This window comes from Scyliorhinus canicula, chromosome 14, assembly GCF_902713615.1.
Source record: "Scyliorhinus canicula chromosome 14, sScyCan1.1, whole genome shotgun sequence".
Lineage (NCBI taxonomy): Eukaryota > Metazoa > Chordata > Chondrichthyes > Carcharhiniformes > Scyliorhinidae > Scyliorhinus > Scyliorhinus canicula.
In genome coordinates, this window is record NC_052159.1 from 30,240,051 (window position 1) to 30,255,800 (window position 15,750).

Sequence of the window (15,750 nt, forward strand, 5' to 3'; positions counted from 1 at the left end):
TAGATGATAAAGATATCAAGGAATCTGGGAATAGTGCAGAAAATGACATTGAGGCAGAAGATCAGTCACAATCTAGTTGAGTGGTGGAGCAGGCTCAAGGGCCCGAAAAACTCCTATGGCACACATCTAAATTGAAGAGTGCAGTGTGACTTTATACCTACCATAACTTAGGCTAAAATGTGAAGATTTCATATATAATGCAAAAAAAGTAAAGCTTGCATAAAGTTTCAAATTTTTATTTAACATTTGTACATAATAAATACAAGTTTTAACAGCCAATACACTGCAGAAAACATTTTGCACATTTGCTTTCTCTGCTTGAAGTACTGACACTGTACAAAGTATAATATGGATAATTAGCCCCATGTAGTAGACAATTAAAAGGGAACATATAGTTTGAAAACTCTTGGTTCTTAATTTAGAGCAAAAATGCAATTTTAAAATAATACGTGAGAAAAATATAAAATATGGGCAAACTTGCAAATAATCAATAGGCAACTGAAGGGGGTGTAAATCAATTAAGTTTGGATGAATTGGCAACAGCAATATTGTCTGGTTATAAAAATATGGTCTGTAAACATCATAAAAGTAAACAAAAGAACTTCAAAATACAAAAGAATTTAAAACAGGGTGCTAACAATATCTGAGAGTGCAGTTTTAAAGAAACAATAACCTTTTTATTGTTGTATAACAATGTATATTTATGTATGTCCCTGCTTTTATTCCTTTCCCATTACAACAACTATTTGTGCTTTCTTCTTGTAGATGCCATTAAAAAGGGTCATGTTTCTTCAAGGTAACAATTCTTGGCCTGGCGATTAAACTCAGTCATCGAATATTACTAAGTAGGTTTGAACTGTCGGTCTATACCAGGATTTTAATCTACAACTCACGAGGTACGTAGCGAGTAGTGTCACCACCACACCACCAACATGATGGAAGTCAGGATTGGTTGTTGGTGGAATGTCTGAAGCTGCAAAACGCAACTAAAACATGTGGCCTACAGTTCCAAGGCTCTCAACATGGCTTCAGCAGCTTCAACTAAGCCACATGTACACACAGACACGTATTTCACAACCTTTCTAGTTTTATACTTAACCTCTTCAAGCCAAACATTTAAAACATAGGCAGACATAACATTTATGGGCAGGGATTCTTTAAATGACAATCTATCAGAAATTTTCTGTGTGTAGTTATCATTTAACGAGGGTTTACAGAATTCCTCAAAGAATGTACAGTTATCTGCTTTAACATTATTTGATCAGTGACTTACCACGGCTTCACTAAATCTGTACCAAACAGAATGAGAAGTCAGATCCACGCCTTTGAGGTGCTAATTTCTAATCTACTATACAGCTCACCAAAGTTGTACGATCGTAGCCTCAGAAGTAGTCGCCTAGTTTTATACAGTCATAGATCAAAGAAGGGTCAAATCACACAAGAAGTGAGTTATCAGCTCATTTAAAAAGCTGCATCACTCTCCCTCCTCAAACTATCTGGTTAACCAGGTGATCATTAAAATTTTATTGTTATCCATTGGGAGCCGTAAACATTCTTTGCAACTTTAATAAACTGGTGCTCCAAAACCATGTACAATGAATGAAAAAATTGACTAATTAATACTGGAGTACTTTTACTGTAGATACTCTCATTTGCAATCCTTTCCAATATGGTTGACTGAACAAAGATCAGACTCTACCACATTCTTATTTGAGTGTTTTATCTTTCTTGATCAACTGGAGATGTACTTCCACGCCATGGTGAGGCAAAAGCACAAGATTCACCTGGTTGGCAGATAATGGGTTTAGTTGACAACTGACACAATGTAGTGCATTTTGGCCAATGTGGATGTGGTCACAGCTGAAATCAGAAGCTGTCCTCAATCAGTGACACATGCATGTTAATTTTCCAGATGAGAGTAAGGTTTGCACAATTGCTGTTATTTTTCAATCACAAATCAATTTTAGGAGATCAAACTGAGGCATGTAAAATCTATGCTACCCTCAAAGCTTTCATACAAAGCTTACTTTTTCCTTGATTAACCATGACAAGCATTTAGAAATACTAACATATACCTGATGCAAGCATACAAATTGCACATACTACTTTCACTTTCTCTCTTTAAGCAGAAATTCTGATTCAATCAATTCTCAACCAACTTGTGCAGCATTAAGATTCAACTATAATAACAGTAATTTACACTCGTCTTTTTGGAGTTTCACTTTCTTGCTTTGACATAATTTTTCAGCTGGAAAGGCATACGCACCAATAATGAACTTCTCCAGGACCATTACCACAATCTGCACGGGTTACCAGGAAGCATAACTTTCAGGACTGGACATATTTCCCAACAAATTCCATCATCCCCAATTAAACGAATAGGGAACTCATTAATGGAAGCTTAGCCCGAGTCAGACTTGGTTTGGAGGTGCAGAAAAAAGGGGAAAGGAGATTGAGGCAGAAGGAATTAAAATTCTAGCCCTCTAAATGGGAGTTCTCTGTTTGCCACTACAGGTCTGTCCTCCAGATGTTAGTTTTCTGATGATTTACCAGGTACACGAAGATCATATGGAACATGAGACTTTTACATGTAGTATTGTAAGCAAACAGTGATACGATTGATTACATTTCAGCATAATACACAGTACTTACATGTTTATTTCAATGTGTGTGGATATATATGTGTGTATATATTATGTACGCATGTACTATAGCAATTAATTAGTTTGAAAAGTAAAACTCAAGTGGAACTGGATGCTAAATCCAAGCTAGAGGTTTATGCAATAACAAACAAAAGTGAAACTCAAAAATGAATTGCCAGGACATTTAACGGTTGAAACAATGCAAACCAAACTTGAATAAGGGAAAATAGGTTCCAACGTTTGAAAAGATAAGAATTGAATATCAAGGGTGCCTAACTGTTGAAAGATTAATACAAGGCTAGGTAGAATTGCAGTGTCTGAACACTATTGTTTTGATTTTGCTTTAACGTTATAAGTCAACTGCATAAAGATGCAGGACTCAAACTGAATTCCCAGCGGAGATCATTTGAGGTGGTTTAGAAGTTCTTACTAAGAGGCCAAATAACCATATATTGCAGCTGAATTCAAAAATGCAATTGCGAACCTCAGTTTCGCCTACAGCAGCATTGGTATAAAAGGACAACACCAGCAAACAGTGAAAGGGGAAAGATAAGAGAGAATTGGAACATGTGGCAGCCATCAGATTTGATGTGTTTAGTCTAATAAATTGGATCATTCAAGAAGAGTTAATTTGCAAACCATGTCATCTCTGCTTCTTGGTCACTCAAATGTAGCAGTATTTATGGAAACACTTGGGAGTTATTTATTTAGTGTTTACAGTTTGCAGCAATTGAAATGTTATTCTTAGCTTCTAGTCCTGTCGTTCCAGTTTTCAAACCCTTTAGTACATTCAATACAGTAAATCCGAACCCCCGGATTGTGAAATAAAAGCTGAAGTGTGCATATAATTCAGAAATCCAAAGTGTGCTCGAGCCAAAGGCAATTTAAACATTTGTTCTCACTGTAACAGTGGAGATACAGTTCCTGTATTTTTAAATTTATAAACTTCAAACCTGGCAATCCTATTTAAATGCGGCAATTAAATATTTAATGAATTCACCCAAGAAACAAGTCAAATGGTTAACTGCGATCATAAAGTTGCATTACTCAGCAATCAATAATGTCTCTCTTCCAGCTTAATACTGTCATTAATAGGGGAGCACAATGTCAATTTTTTGAATGGAAAAATAATTAGCCTGTTCAAGAGTTAACAAATATATGCAATTTAAAAGGTAGTGATCTTGAAAGGTCTGTTTCAAACTAAGAAGAAGGAAAATGTAATCCCCAGAAGTCAAGCAAATATTTTTCTCATCCTTGAAGAGCATTCATTGGAAACATATTTATAACGTTTTCCATTTTAACATGGCCATAATGCCTCTTCTTTCTTGACTAGAAATATTGCATAAATATTAGTCATACACAATTGTGGAAAACTAAGACTCTTCGAGTTAAGATAGAGGCATTTCTTTGTATTTATTCCCTTTGTCTGATTCTCTTTCTTTGCACTGGAACGGAGAGGAACCAGCCCCTCTTAAAAGAATTTCAGTCCTTACTCAAGCCTATCCCCACAATCTTTCTAGTCCATTCATACTACTGCACATTACAGCTGAATACATGTATACAGACTGGATTAATACTAAAGGGAGATATGTCTTACAAGTAGTTCAACCTACAGTAATGTGCTAACGAATGTACAATATAAATTGTATGAAGAACATGCCTTGTGCCTTTTATAAAAGAAACTTTACTTCTATCTACATTCTTCAGCTTCAAAACAATGATGAGTGATTGACTGGTATAACAATCATATCTGTATCTGGCACTATCGGCACTGGTACAGAAATCAACTGCTATGTACTGGAACTGTACCAGAGAAACCTATGTTTCTGAGCCAAAACTGTGCCCCGCACAGCACTGTAGGCATATAGTTACAGAAGTACCAGACTCTGCTGCACTGGGGACAGAGGAAGCAGTGTGCCAAATGTCTTTTAAATAGAGGGCTGAATCAGCACTCGACCCATCAAAAGTTGGATTGGTCAAGTAGTATGCCTCTCATTGAACTGAAAACAAGGCAAAAAAAAAATGGCCCAATTTAAATGACCGGAAAGATAAAGTAGTGGCTACAAAGGCACAAGATTTTGTAAATCAAATAAGGAACGCCGACTTTCCTCATGATCCGCATTTCATTAACTGCCTTTTCTCTGTTGTCTTCCACTGCTCCTTGACTGCAGATTCCTTTGCACTGATGGGGCAGAGAACGTAAAGGAATCGGAAATTGAAAATGCTGAATAATTCAGTCTCAATTCTGATTACACAAGGGCGATCTGTTGGTTACACCAGAGTTATTTCTACTTCCTCTGTCTTTTCAGTTTTTCGGCGATGGTGCTGGGTAGGCGGAGGTGGTGCAGCCCGTACCTGTAAAGATAGAAACTTCTGAATCGCATCCTGAAATTTGCTTTAATAATAATACAAATTATCTATAATGCTAAAATCTTAAGTCTCTGTAAATAACTGATGGGGCTTAAAAGGTCCCTTTGATTAATTAGATAAGAGAACCGAGTTTACCCAGATCCCAGGGCTTTGTTCAAATGGTTATCAGAGCCATACCTCGTGTCAATTCTGTAGCAGAACCATAAAATAGCTCTGGGGGGTCACAGCCACCATGAAAGTCATCCCCTGTCCCAGTACTTGCAATACAACTTTCCTCTTACCAGTGCTTCTAATATGTTCTACCAGGCATAATGAACACCCATCCCAGCTTCATCCTTTCTTATTGGCATACATGATGGGATGGTCATTGCCTGACACCACGTAGAGCAAATGTTACTTGCCATTTCTCAGGCCAAGACTGAATATTGTCCAGGTTTTTCTGTGTGTGGACATGGACTGCTTCAGCATCTGATTCATGAATTGTATTGAATATTGTGAAATCATCAGCGAATATCCCCACTTCAAAACTTGCATAGCAGGGAAGGTAACTGATGAAGCAGCTGAAGACAGGACACTACGCCGAGGAACTCCTGCAGCGATGTCACAGGACTGAGATGACTGACCTCCAACAACAACAACCACCTTCCTTTGTGCCAGGTATAACTCCAACTAATGGAGTGCTTTCCAGACTCCCAATGGCTCCAGTTTTGCTAGGGCTCCTTGATGCCATACCCGGTCACATGCCATTATGATGTCAAGGACAGTAACTCTCGCCTATATTAATACAAATTATCTATAATGTTAAAATCTTAAGTCTCTGTAAATAACTGATGGGGCTCTATAAGGTCCCTTTGATTAATTAGATAACAGAACCGAGTTTACCCAGATCCCAGGGCTTTGTTCAAATGGTTATCAGAGCCATACCTCATGTCAATTCTGTAGCAGAACCATAAAATAGCTCTTGGGGGTCAAAGCCACCATGAAAATCATCGCCTATCCCAATACTTGCAATAAAACTTTCCTCTTACCAGTATTTAAAAATTTAAAAAAAAATGTATTTTTAAATGTTAGTACCCAATTCATTTTTTCCCAATTAAGGAACAATTTTAGTGTGGCCAATCCACCTACCCTGCACATCTTTGGGTTGTGGGGGCGAAGCCCACGCAAACACGGGGAGAATGAGCAAACTCCACACTGACAGTGACCCAGAGCTGGGATCGAACCTGGGACCTCGGCGCCGTGAGGCAGCAATGCTAACCACTGCGTCACTGTGCTGCCCGACAGTCACTCTCATCTCACCTCCCAAGTTCAGCTCATTTGTCCACGTTTGGATCAAGGCTGCAATGAGGTCAGGAGTGGGGTGGCCCTGGCAAAATCCAAATGGAGCAAGTTATTGCTCAGTAAGCAATGCTTGATAGCACTGTCAATGACACCTTCCATCACTATGCTGATGACTGAGCGTTGACTGATGGAATGGGTTGGATTTGTCCTGTTTTTGTGGAGGGAACATACCTGGACAATCCTCCATATTGCTGGGTAGATGCCAGTGTTATAGCTGCAATGGAACAGCCTGGCAAGGGACATGGCTAGTTCTAGAGTACAAGTCTTCAGCACTATTGCTGAAATGTTGTCAGGGTCCATATCCTTTGCTTTATGCTGTGCCATCAGCCATTTCTTCATATCGTACGGACTGAATCAAACTAGCTGAAGACTGGCATCTGTGATAGAGACGTCAGAAGGAGGCTGAGATTGGACATCCACCTGGCACTTCTGCCTGAAGATAGTTGCAAATGTCTTTGCCTGGTCTTTTGCCCTGAAGTGATAGGAATGTTTGCAGAGCCCACTCCTCCTATTAGTTGTTTAACTGTCCACCATCATTCACGACTGGATGTGGCAGGACTGCAGAGCTTAGTCTGATCGGTTGGTTGTGGGATTGCTTAGCTCAGTCTGTTGTACACTGTTTCTGCTGTTTGCCATGCAAGTGTCCTAATTTGTAGCTTCACGAGGTTGACACCTCATTTGGACATATGAACGGTGCTGTTCATGCATGTCCTCCTGCACTCCACCCTTGAACCAGGTCGAACCCCAGCTTGATGGTAATGGTAGAGTGGGAGATATGCTGAGTCAAGAGTTTATAGATTATGGACACAGCAACCATGAAATGGAATACAATTCTGCTGCTACTGATGGCCCACAGCACCGCATGGATGCCCATTTTTTAGCTGCCACGTCTGTCCAAAATGTATCCTATTTAGTACAGTGGTGATGCTACACAACATGATGGAGGGTTTCCCCAACGTGAAAACGGGGTTTCAGCTCCACAAGGGTTGTGCAGCTGTCCCTCTGGCCAATACTGTCACGGACAGATGCACCAGGGACAGATAGATTGCCCTGGGCAAGGACAGGGACAAATAGGCTTTTTCTTCTTGTTGGCTCCATCACCATCTTCTGCTATGTCTTCAGCAGCTACATCCTTTAGGACTCAGCCAGTTTGATCAATAGTGGTGCTACCGAGTCATTCTTGGTGATGGGCATTGAAGTCTCCTATCCAGAGTTTGTTCTGTGCCCTTGCAGTCCTCAGTGCTTCTTCCAGTTTTTCTTATTCATATATAGGATGTGGGCATTGTTGACTAGGCCAGCATTTAATGCCCACCCCTGGTTGCCCTTAAGGTGGTGGTGAGCTGCCTTCTTGAACCGCTACAGTTCCTGAGGTGTAGGTACACACACAGTGTCACTAGGGAGGTAGTTCCAGGATTTTGACCCAGTGACAGTGAAGGAATGGCGATATATTTCCATGATGTGGAGATGCCACCGTTGGACTGGGGTGAGCACAGTAAGAAGTCTTACAACACCAACATGTTCGTTTCAAACACTAGCTTTCGGAACACTGCTCCTTCCTCAGGTGAATGAAGAGGTATGTTCCAGAAACATATATATATATATAATATATATATATATATATATAATATATATATATATATATATATATATAGACAAATTCAAAGTTGCAAGACAATGCTTAGAATGCGAGCATTTGCAGGTAATTCAGTTTTTACAGATCCAGAGATGGGGTAACCCCAGGTTAAAGAGATGTGAATTGTCTCAAGCCAGGACAGTTGGTAGGATTTTGCAAGCCCAGGCCAGATGGTGGGGGATGAATGTAATGCGACATGAATCCCAGGTCCTGGTTGAGGCTGCACTCATGTGTGCGGAACTTGGCTATAAGTTTCTGCTCGGCGATTCTGCGTTGTCACGCGTCCTGAAGGCCGCCTTGGAGAACGCTGACCCAGAGATCAGAGGCTGAATGCCCTTGACTGCTGAAGTGTTCTCCGACTGGAAGGGAACATTCCTGCCTGGTGATTGTCGCGCGATGTCCTTTCATTCGTTGTCGCAGTGTCTGCATGATCTCGTCAATGTACCACGCTTTGGGACATCCTTTCCTGCAGCGTATGAGGTAGACAGCGTTGGCTGAGTCGCACGAGGATGTACCGCGTACCTGGTGGGTGGTGTTCTCACGTGTAATGGTGGTATCCATGTCGATGATCTGCCACGTCTTGCAGAGATTGCCATGGCAGGGTTGTGTGGTGTCGTGGTCGCTGTTCTGAAGGATGGGTAGTTTGCTGCAAACAATGGTTTGTTTGAGGTGGCACGGTTGTTTGAAGGCAGGTAGTGGGGGTGTGGGGATGACCTTGGCAAGATGTTCATCTTCATCGATGACGTGTTGAAGGCTGCAAAGAAAATGTCTTTGTTTCTCCGCTCCGGGAAAGTACTGGACGACGAAGGGTACTCTGTCGGTTGTGTCCCGTGTTTGTCTTCTGAGGAGGTCGGTGCAGTTTTTTGCTGTGGCGCGTTGGAACTGTTGATCGGTGAGTCGAGCGCTATATCCCGTTTGTACGAGGGCATCTTGCAACCGACAGAATACCCTTCGTCGTAGTTAGTATGAGGGGTAGTTAGGGTGGGGCGTAGGTGTTAATCAGTAGGAGGTTTCCTTGCCCATGTTTCACCTGATGCCATGAGTATGGAGTCAATCATGAGGACTCTCAGGGCAAGTCCCTCTCAACTATATACCACTGTGCCACCATTCTGAGGAGGCTGCCCTGCCTGTGAGACAGGATTTTCAATTGAACAATTGTGAACACTTATGGAATTGTGCTTCAGTACGAACCAATGGAATCTGGCATCGGAATGAACCAATGGAATCTGGCATCGGTACGAACCAATGGAATCGGGCATCGGTACGAACCAATGGAATCAGGCATCGGTACGAACCAATGGAATCGGTCATCGGTACGAACCAATGGAATCGGTCATCGGTACGAACCAATGGAATCTGGCATCGGTACGAACCAATGGAATCGGTCATCGGTACGAACCAATGGAATCGGTCATTGGTACGAACCAATGGAATCTGGCATCGGTGCGAACCAATGGAATCTGGCATCGGTACGAACCAATGGAATCTGGCATCGGAACGAACCAATGGAATCTGGCATTGGTACGAACCAATGGAATCTGGCATCGGTACGAACCAATGGAATCTGGCATCGGTACGAATCAATGGAATCTGGCATCGGTACGAACCAATGGAATCTGGCATCGGAACGAACCAATGGAATCTGGCATTGGTACGAACCAATGGAATCTGGCATCGGTACGAACCAATGGAATCTGGCATCGGTACGAATCAATGGAATCTGGCATCGGTACGAACCAATGGAATCTGGCATCGGTACGAACCAATGGAATCTGGCATCGGTATGAACCAATGGAATCTGGCATCAGTACGAACCAATGGAATTGTGCATCAGTATCAGCCAATGTCTTTAAAACAATGTTACTTGCAAAAAGCAAGATTGAGAACCAACATGTGGAACTTACCGGTCGGATTTTTCCAACTGAAGTTTCTGGTGTGTATCTTTGTGGTTGTGGATTAGAAGATGCTTCGACCATTACGCTTTCATGATCTGAAAATTGATTTGAAGTTGTATACTCTGATGTAATGTCATCAAACCACATACTTTTTGACAGGTTAAAATTACAATTTTATACTCCATTTTAGTTCAAGAAATATAAAATATTATATACCTACAGAACAGGCACATGATTATGAACACATAGAGCTGTTTGAATAGCAGCGTGCTTGAAGGCGAGAGGCAGCTGCATAACACATGTGACCTTCCCATCCACCCGGACTTGTTTCCCATTTGATGGTGGGCAAGGTGGTGTTAGGCCACTTGAATGCTGCATTCTGCCTCTGCCACTATTTTACCCAGTGGGTGGTCCATGCCATGCAAGTGGGTAGCCCAACAGCTTTTATTGGGCAGGCTGGTGTTCGGCAAGAAGGGAGGATCCTTCTTTGAAGATCCCCTGTGCCCATCGGGGGCACATCCTGCTCCCCAGGTCATACCTTCCATGTAACCCTCCCCCAAGTCTCTCAAAACTGGCTTCCCATCCATCTCAACCCAGGTTACTGGTGTCTGCCAGCCAGGCCCCATCAATACCCCAGCCCCATAACCTCCTCTGTTTCAGGGACTGCTTATGATGCCAGGAGTGGCTAACTGTTCGAATCTGGCATGGCTGGATTTCCTCCCCAGATGGGGCAGGGGTCTCCCTACAAACCTATTAGTCCGGAGGGACAGGGAATATGGCACCCTGTAAAGTCCAGCACAGAGCTGGAGGTGTTGTGAGTAAATGTATTGGTATAGCTGCAAGAAACATGCTACAGTAAACAGCACTAGTTACCCTAACATCTAGCTAGTATACTCTGGTATAGCTTCCATACTTTACCTGTTACTGACGGTGACCTGGGGAAGGACTGCGATCCTGTCTTGTCTGGGCTCCTGAAAGGGCTGGAAGGTGGCTGGTCATACAATGGCAATGAAGGAAGACTGGCCTGTGGTCTGGAGGATGGAGATACCTGCACAACAGATTCAACAAACAGAAATGGACAGTGCCTGAATATTACTCAGATATTATTAGATCTAAGATTAGGTTGATGAGTTCAAAACATTTTTATAATGAATAATATCTGTTTATCCTCTGTCATAATAAATTACTTAGTGCAAATAATTTAGTGCAACAGAAACCTGCCAGTTCATCATTTTTGCAAATAAGACACAAATGCAACTGCTTATCAATGGTTATACACAAGACTAAACAGATACACAGGTGCTTTTAAGTGCATGAGAGCCATATGGACTCGAAACATTAACTTTTTTTCTCTGCACAGATGCTGCCAGACCTGCTGGGTTTATCCACCATCCTGTTTTTAGATAATTTGTTTGCTCACTTCCCTTTCTCTATCCATAAATTCAAAAAGCACTGCTAAATTTGTGAAACAATACTTAATGTGAACAAATTTATACGTGCTGTCCTTAACTCGTGCATTTGTAAAAGCTCATTAATTTTACCTTGAATTATAAGAACAAAGAAAAGTACAGCACAGGAACAGGCCATTAGGCCCTCCAAGCCCGTGCCGACCATGCTGCCCGTCTAAACTAAAATCTTCTGCACTTCTGGGGTCCGTATCCCTCTATTCCCATCCTATTCATGTATTTGTCAAGATGCCCTTTAAACGTCACTATCGTCCCTGCTTCCACCACCTCCTCTGGCAGAAAGTTCCAGGCATCCACTACCCTCTATGTAAAAAAAACTTGCCTCGTGCATCTTCTCTAAACCTTGCCCCTTAAACCTATGCCCCCTAGTAATTGACCCCTTTACCCTGGGAAAAAGTCTCTGACTATCCACTCTGTCTATGCCCCTCATGATTTTGAAGACCTCTATCAGGTCGCCCCTCAACCTCCGTCGTTCCAGTGAGAACAAACCAAGTTTATTCAACCTCTCCTCATAGCTAATGCCCTCCATACCAGGCAATATCCTGGTAAATTTCTTCTGCACCCTCTCTAAAGCCTCCACATCCTTCTGGTATGTGGCGACCAGAATTGAACACTATACTCCAAGTGTACCCTAACTCCAAGTGTGGTTCTATACAGCTGCAACATGACTTGCCAATTCTTATACTCAATCCCCGGCCAATGAAGGCAAGCATGCCGTATGCCTTCTTGACTACCTTCTCCATCTGTGTTGCCCCTTTCAGTGACCTGTGGACCGGTACACCAATATCTCATTGTCAATACTCTTGAGGGTTCTACTGTATATTCCCTACCTGCATTAGACCTTCCAAAATGCATTACCTCACATTTGTCCGGATTAAACTCCATCTGCCATCTCTCCGCCCAAGTCTCCAAACGATCTAAATCCTGCTGTATCCTCTGACAGTCCTCATCGCGTTCCACAATTCCACCGACCTTTGCGTCGACTGCAAACTTACTAATCGGACCAGTTACATTTTCCTCCAAATCATTTATATATACTACGAACAGTCCTGAATTCCTTTCAACTGACATTTGAAAACCTCCCACATGTCAAATGTTGATTTACCCTCAAACCACCGCCTCCAATCTAGGTTCTTCAGTTCCTGCCTAATATTGTTATAATTAGCCTTCCCCCAATTTAGCACATTCATCCTAGGACCACTCTTATCCTTGTCCACCAGCACTGTTCCCATAAACTGATGCTCACTCTTTCCTGAGTTGTTACATTGGCTATTTTCCAGTGCAGGGACACAATGTGTGGAGAAGGAGGATTGAAAAATCTTGATTGACAGCCTCAGCTGTCTCCTAAACTTCCTCCAACAGCATAAGGTGGATGCTTTCAGGGACCAATGATTGATTCAGCTCGGGATCTGCTATTCCATCCACCAGCCAGAATAAACTCTTCTTCTGCAATTTTCTCTAATGATTGCTCCACATCGACCAAGTACACCTCATTTCCTTGATCGTAGTTAAAAGCTGACAATGATGAAAGATCATCAATCTGAAACATTTTTTGCTCTCTACAGATGCTGAGCGTTTCCATAATTTTCTGTTTTTATTTCAGATACCCAGGTGGAAGGTGGCTGATCATCCACAATATTTTGCTTTTGCTTTAAGGCTAAAAGCAGATTTGAACATGATGGCGCAGTGATTAGCACTGCTTCCTCACGCCGCCGAGGACCTCACTGTCCACCTGGAGTTTGCACACTCTCCCCGTGTTTGCGTGGGTCTCACTCTCCAACCCAAAAAAGGTGTGCAGGGTAGGTGAATTGGTGATGCTAAAATTGCCCCTTAATTGCAAAAAACATAACTGGGTCCTCTAAATGTATAAAAAAAATAAAAGCGGATTTGATAGAGGTGTTTAAAATCATGAAGGGTTTAGAAAGAATATATAAAGATAAACTGTTTCCAAAGGCTGAAGGAACAACAATTAGGATACACAGATTTAATGTGACTGACAAAAGAAGCATGAGAAAAACATTTAGCGTAACAAGTGGTTAAGATTTGGAGTGCAATGCCTAATAGACGGGTGGATACAGATTCAAAAGTAGCTTTCAAAATGAAGTTGAATCAAAATCTGGAGGAGAAAAAGCTGCATGAATTGTGGTGAGAAAGCAAGTGAGTGGGACTAACTGGATTACTCTGTGAAACTGATGGCATAGACTCAATGGTCGAATGATCTCCTCTTGTGCTGTACGATCTCCATTGTTTTGTGGCCTATAATACGTATCAGAATACCATTTCTCCTATTATTTCTTAACTCTATTCATAATCTATTTTAAAGCAATCCCCAAGAATAACATCTGGATCCTTTACAAATACTGCCACCTACCCTCCTGTTTCGCTCTCCACCTCTTCTGAAAGTACTATAACCAGGGTTACTATGGTTTCAGGCTTGTCTGATTCTAAAGCGAGAAGCTAAGAACCGTAGATCAGCTGAGAGATTTAGTGGGTCAAGCATAGAAATCACTGAAAAAAAAATAAAGGCTAATGAAATGTTGCTTTTTACAGCAACAGGGTTTAAAGTATAAAACAGTGAAAAACATGTCACAGCTGGAGTAGTGCATTCAATTCTGGGCAACGCACCTCAGGAAGGAAATGTTGACTGTGGATGGGTGGAGTGCAGATTCATCAGGATGATACCACAGTCAAGAGCGTCAAATTAGGAGGACAGGTTGCAGAAACTTAATTTGTATCCCTCGAGTATAGAAGATTACAGGGTGATCGAATAGAGACGTTTAGGATGATTAAAGAATTTGATAGGGTACACAGAAACTATTTTCTCTGGTGGGTGGATCTAGAACAAGGGGTGTAACTTTAAAATTAAACCTGGCTATTCAGCATTTCTTCATACAGAGGACAGTGGGAAAATCTGAAAATTTCTCCCCATAAAAGTTGCTAACACTAGGACCAGTGAAAATGTCAAAACTGAGATCAATAGGTGTTATTAAGTAAGGTTATTACGGGGCACAGAACAAAGGCAGATGATGAAGGTACAGATCAGTCATGATCAAACTGAAATGGCCTACTCCTGTTCCTATTTTCCAATTTCTGGTCCATCTACTATAATTAAATTCCTCCATATAGTTACTAATGCATTTAGCTCTACAATTTCATTTGAAATGTTTTATGAATTGACATACCAATCATTCAAATTAGAGTTTAAATTTTCTGGTCTCATTCTTTTTCATAATTTTGAACCATCCATTGCCGTTTCTATAAAAGTGCTTTCAGTGATTACTTCAAAGTATTTTCTCCTTCTGAAGCTACTCTCATTTTATTTCCCCATTCAGCCTTGTGCATCTATTCCAATATCTGCATTGAATTTGTTCAAAGCCTTAACTTTCCCCACTTTTCATCATACCAGTTTAAATGATACCATATACAGCACAGAAATAGGCCATTTGGTTCAAACACATTGCTTCACTCAAACCGTCTCCCATCATTTTGCATCCAATTATCAGCTTAACTCTTAATTTCCTTCTTCCACAAATAAATACTATTTGCCCTGACTATTCATTGTGGCAGACAGTTGCAAATTCTCAATTTCCTGAGTAGAAAGTTTCTTCTGAATTTCCAACTTAAATTTCTTGCATTGAGGTTTCTAGTTTTGCTCTTCCCACAAGCGGAAGCACTCTCTGTATGTACTCAAACCCTACATAATTTTCAATTGAAGTCACCCTCGCAACCTTCTTTTTTCAAGGGAAAAGAAACTCAAGTCTGGTCACCCTTTCCTGACAGTTTTATCCTTCCAGTTTTCATCCAAGAAACATTTGATTTGATTTGGATTTGTCACATGTACGGAGGTACAGTGAAAAGTATTGTTCTGCGTACAGACCAGTCAGATTGTTCCATACACGAGAAACATAGGACATACGATAAATACACAATGCAAATACATATCCATAGACATCGGGTCAAGCATGCTGAGCGTAGTGCTACTCAGTCGAGAAGATGCACGGTGAGATCAGTTCAGTCCATAAGAGGGTCATTTAGGAGTCTGGTAACAGTGGGGAAGAAATTGTGTTTGAATCTGTTAGTGCATGTTCTTAGACTTTTGTATCTCCTGCCCGATAGAAGAGGTTGGAAGAGAGAATAACCGGGTGGAAGAGAGAATAATCCAGGTGGGATGGATCTTTGGTGCATTTTGCACCCTTTCCAGTATCTCAATATTTGTTTTGTAATATTTTATAAATTCTTCATTGCTGTTAAATTTATTCTCTTTGGAAGGATGCATAATAGTTTGGTCTGTTTACAATCAAAATAAAGACATTAAATAGACTTCCAAGTAGTTGTGTAAAGATGTGGCTGGGTTGCTGATAATTGCCCAGGGAATATCATGTTGGTTCAATATTCTGCTTCAA

General features: G+C 41.3%; 1 protein-coding gene across 3 annotated transcripts in view; it reads right to left on the reverse strand.

The window, feature by feature from the left end:
- Positions 1-220: 220 nt before the first annotated feature.
- Positions 221-15,750, reverse strand: part of LOC119977748 (F-BAR and double SH3 domains protein 2-like) — a 326,212-nt gene continuing 310,682 nt past the window's right edge. For all 3 annotated transcript variants that reach the window (XM_038818952.1, XM_038818954.1, XM_038818953.1), the window contains 3 exons: positions 10,800-10,929; positions 9,891-9,976; positions 221-4,997 (listed from right to left, as the gene is read on the reverse strand). In XM_038818952.1, coding sequence (XP_038674880.1) covers positions 4,914-4,997; positions 9,891-9,976; positions 10,800-10,929 — 300 coding nt within the window. In that variant the 3' untranslated portion in view covers positions 221-4,913. The remainder of the gene's footprint in view (positions 4,998-9,890; positions 9,977-10,799; positions 10,930-15,750) is intronic.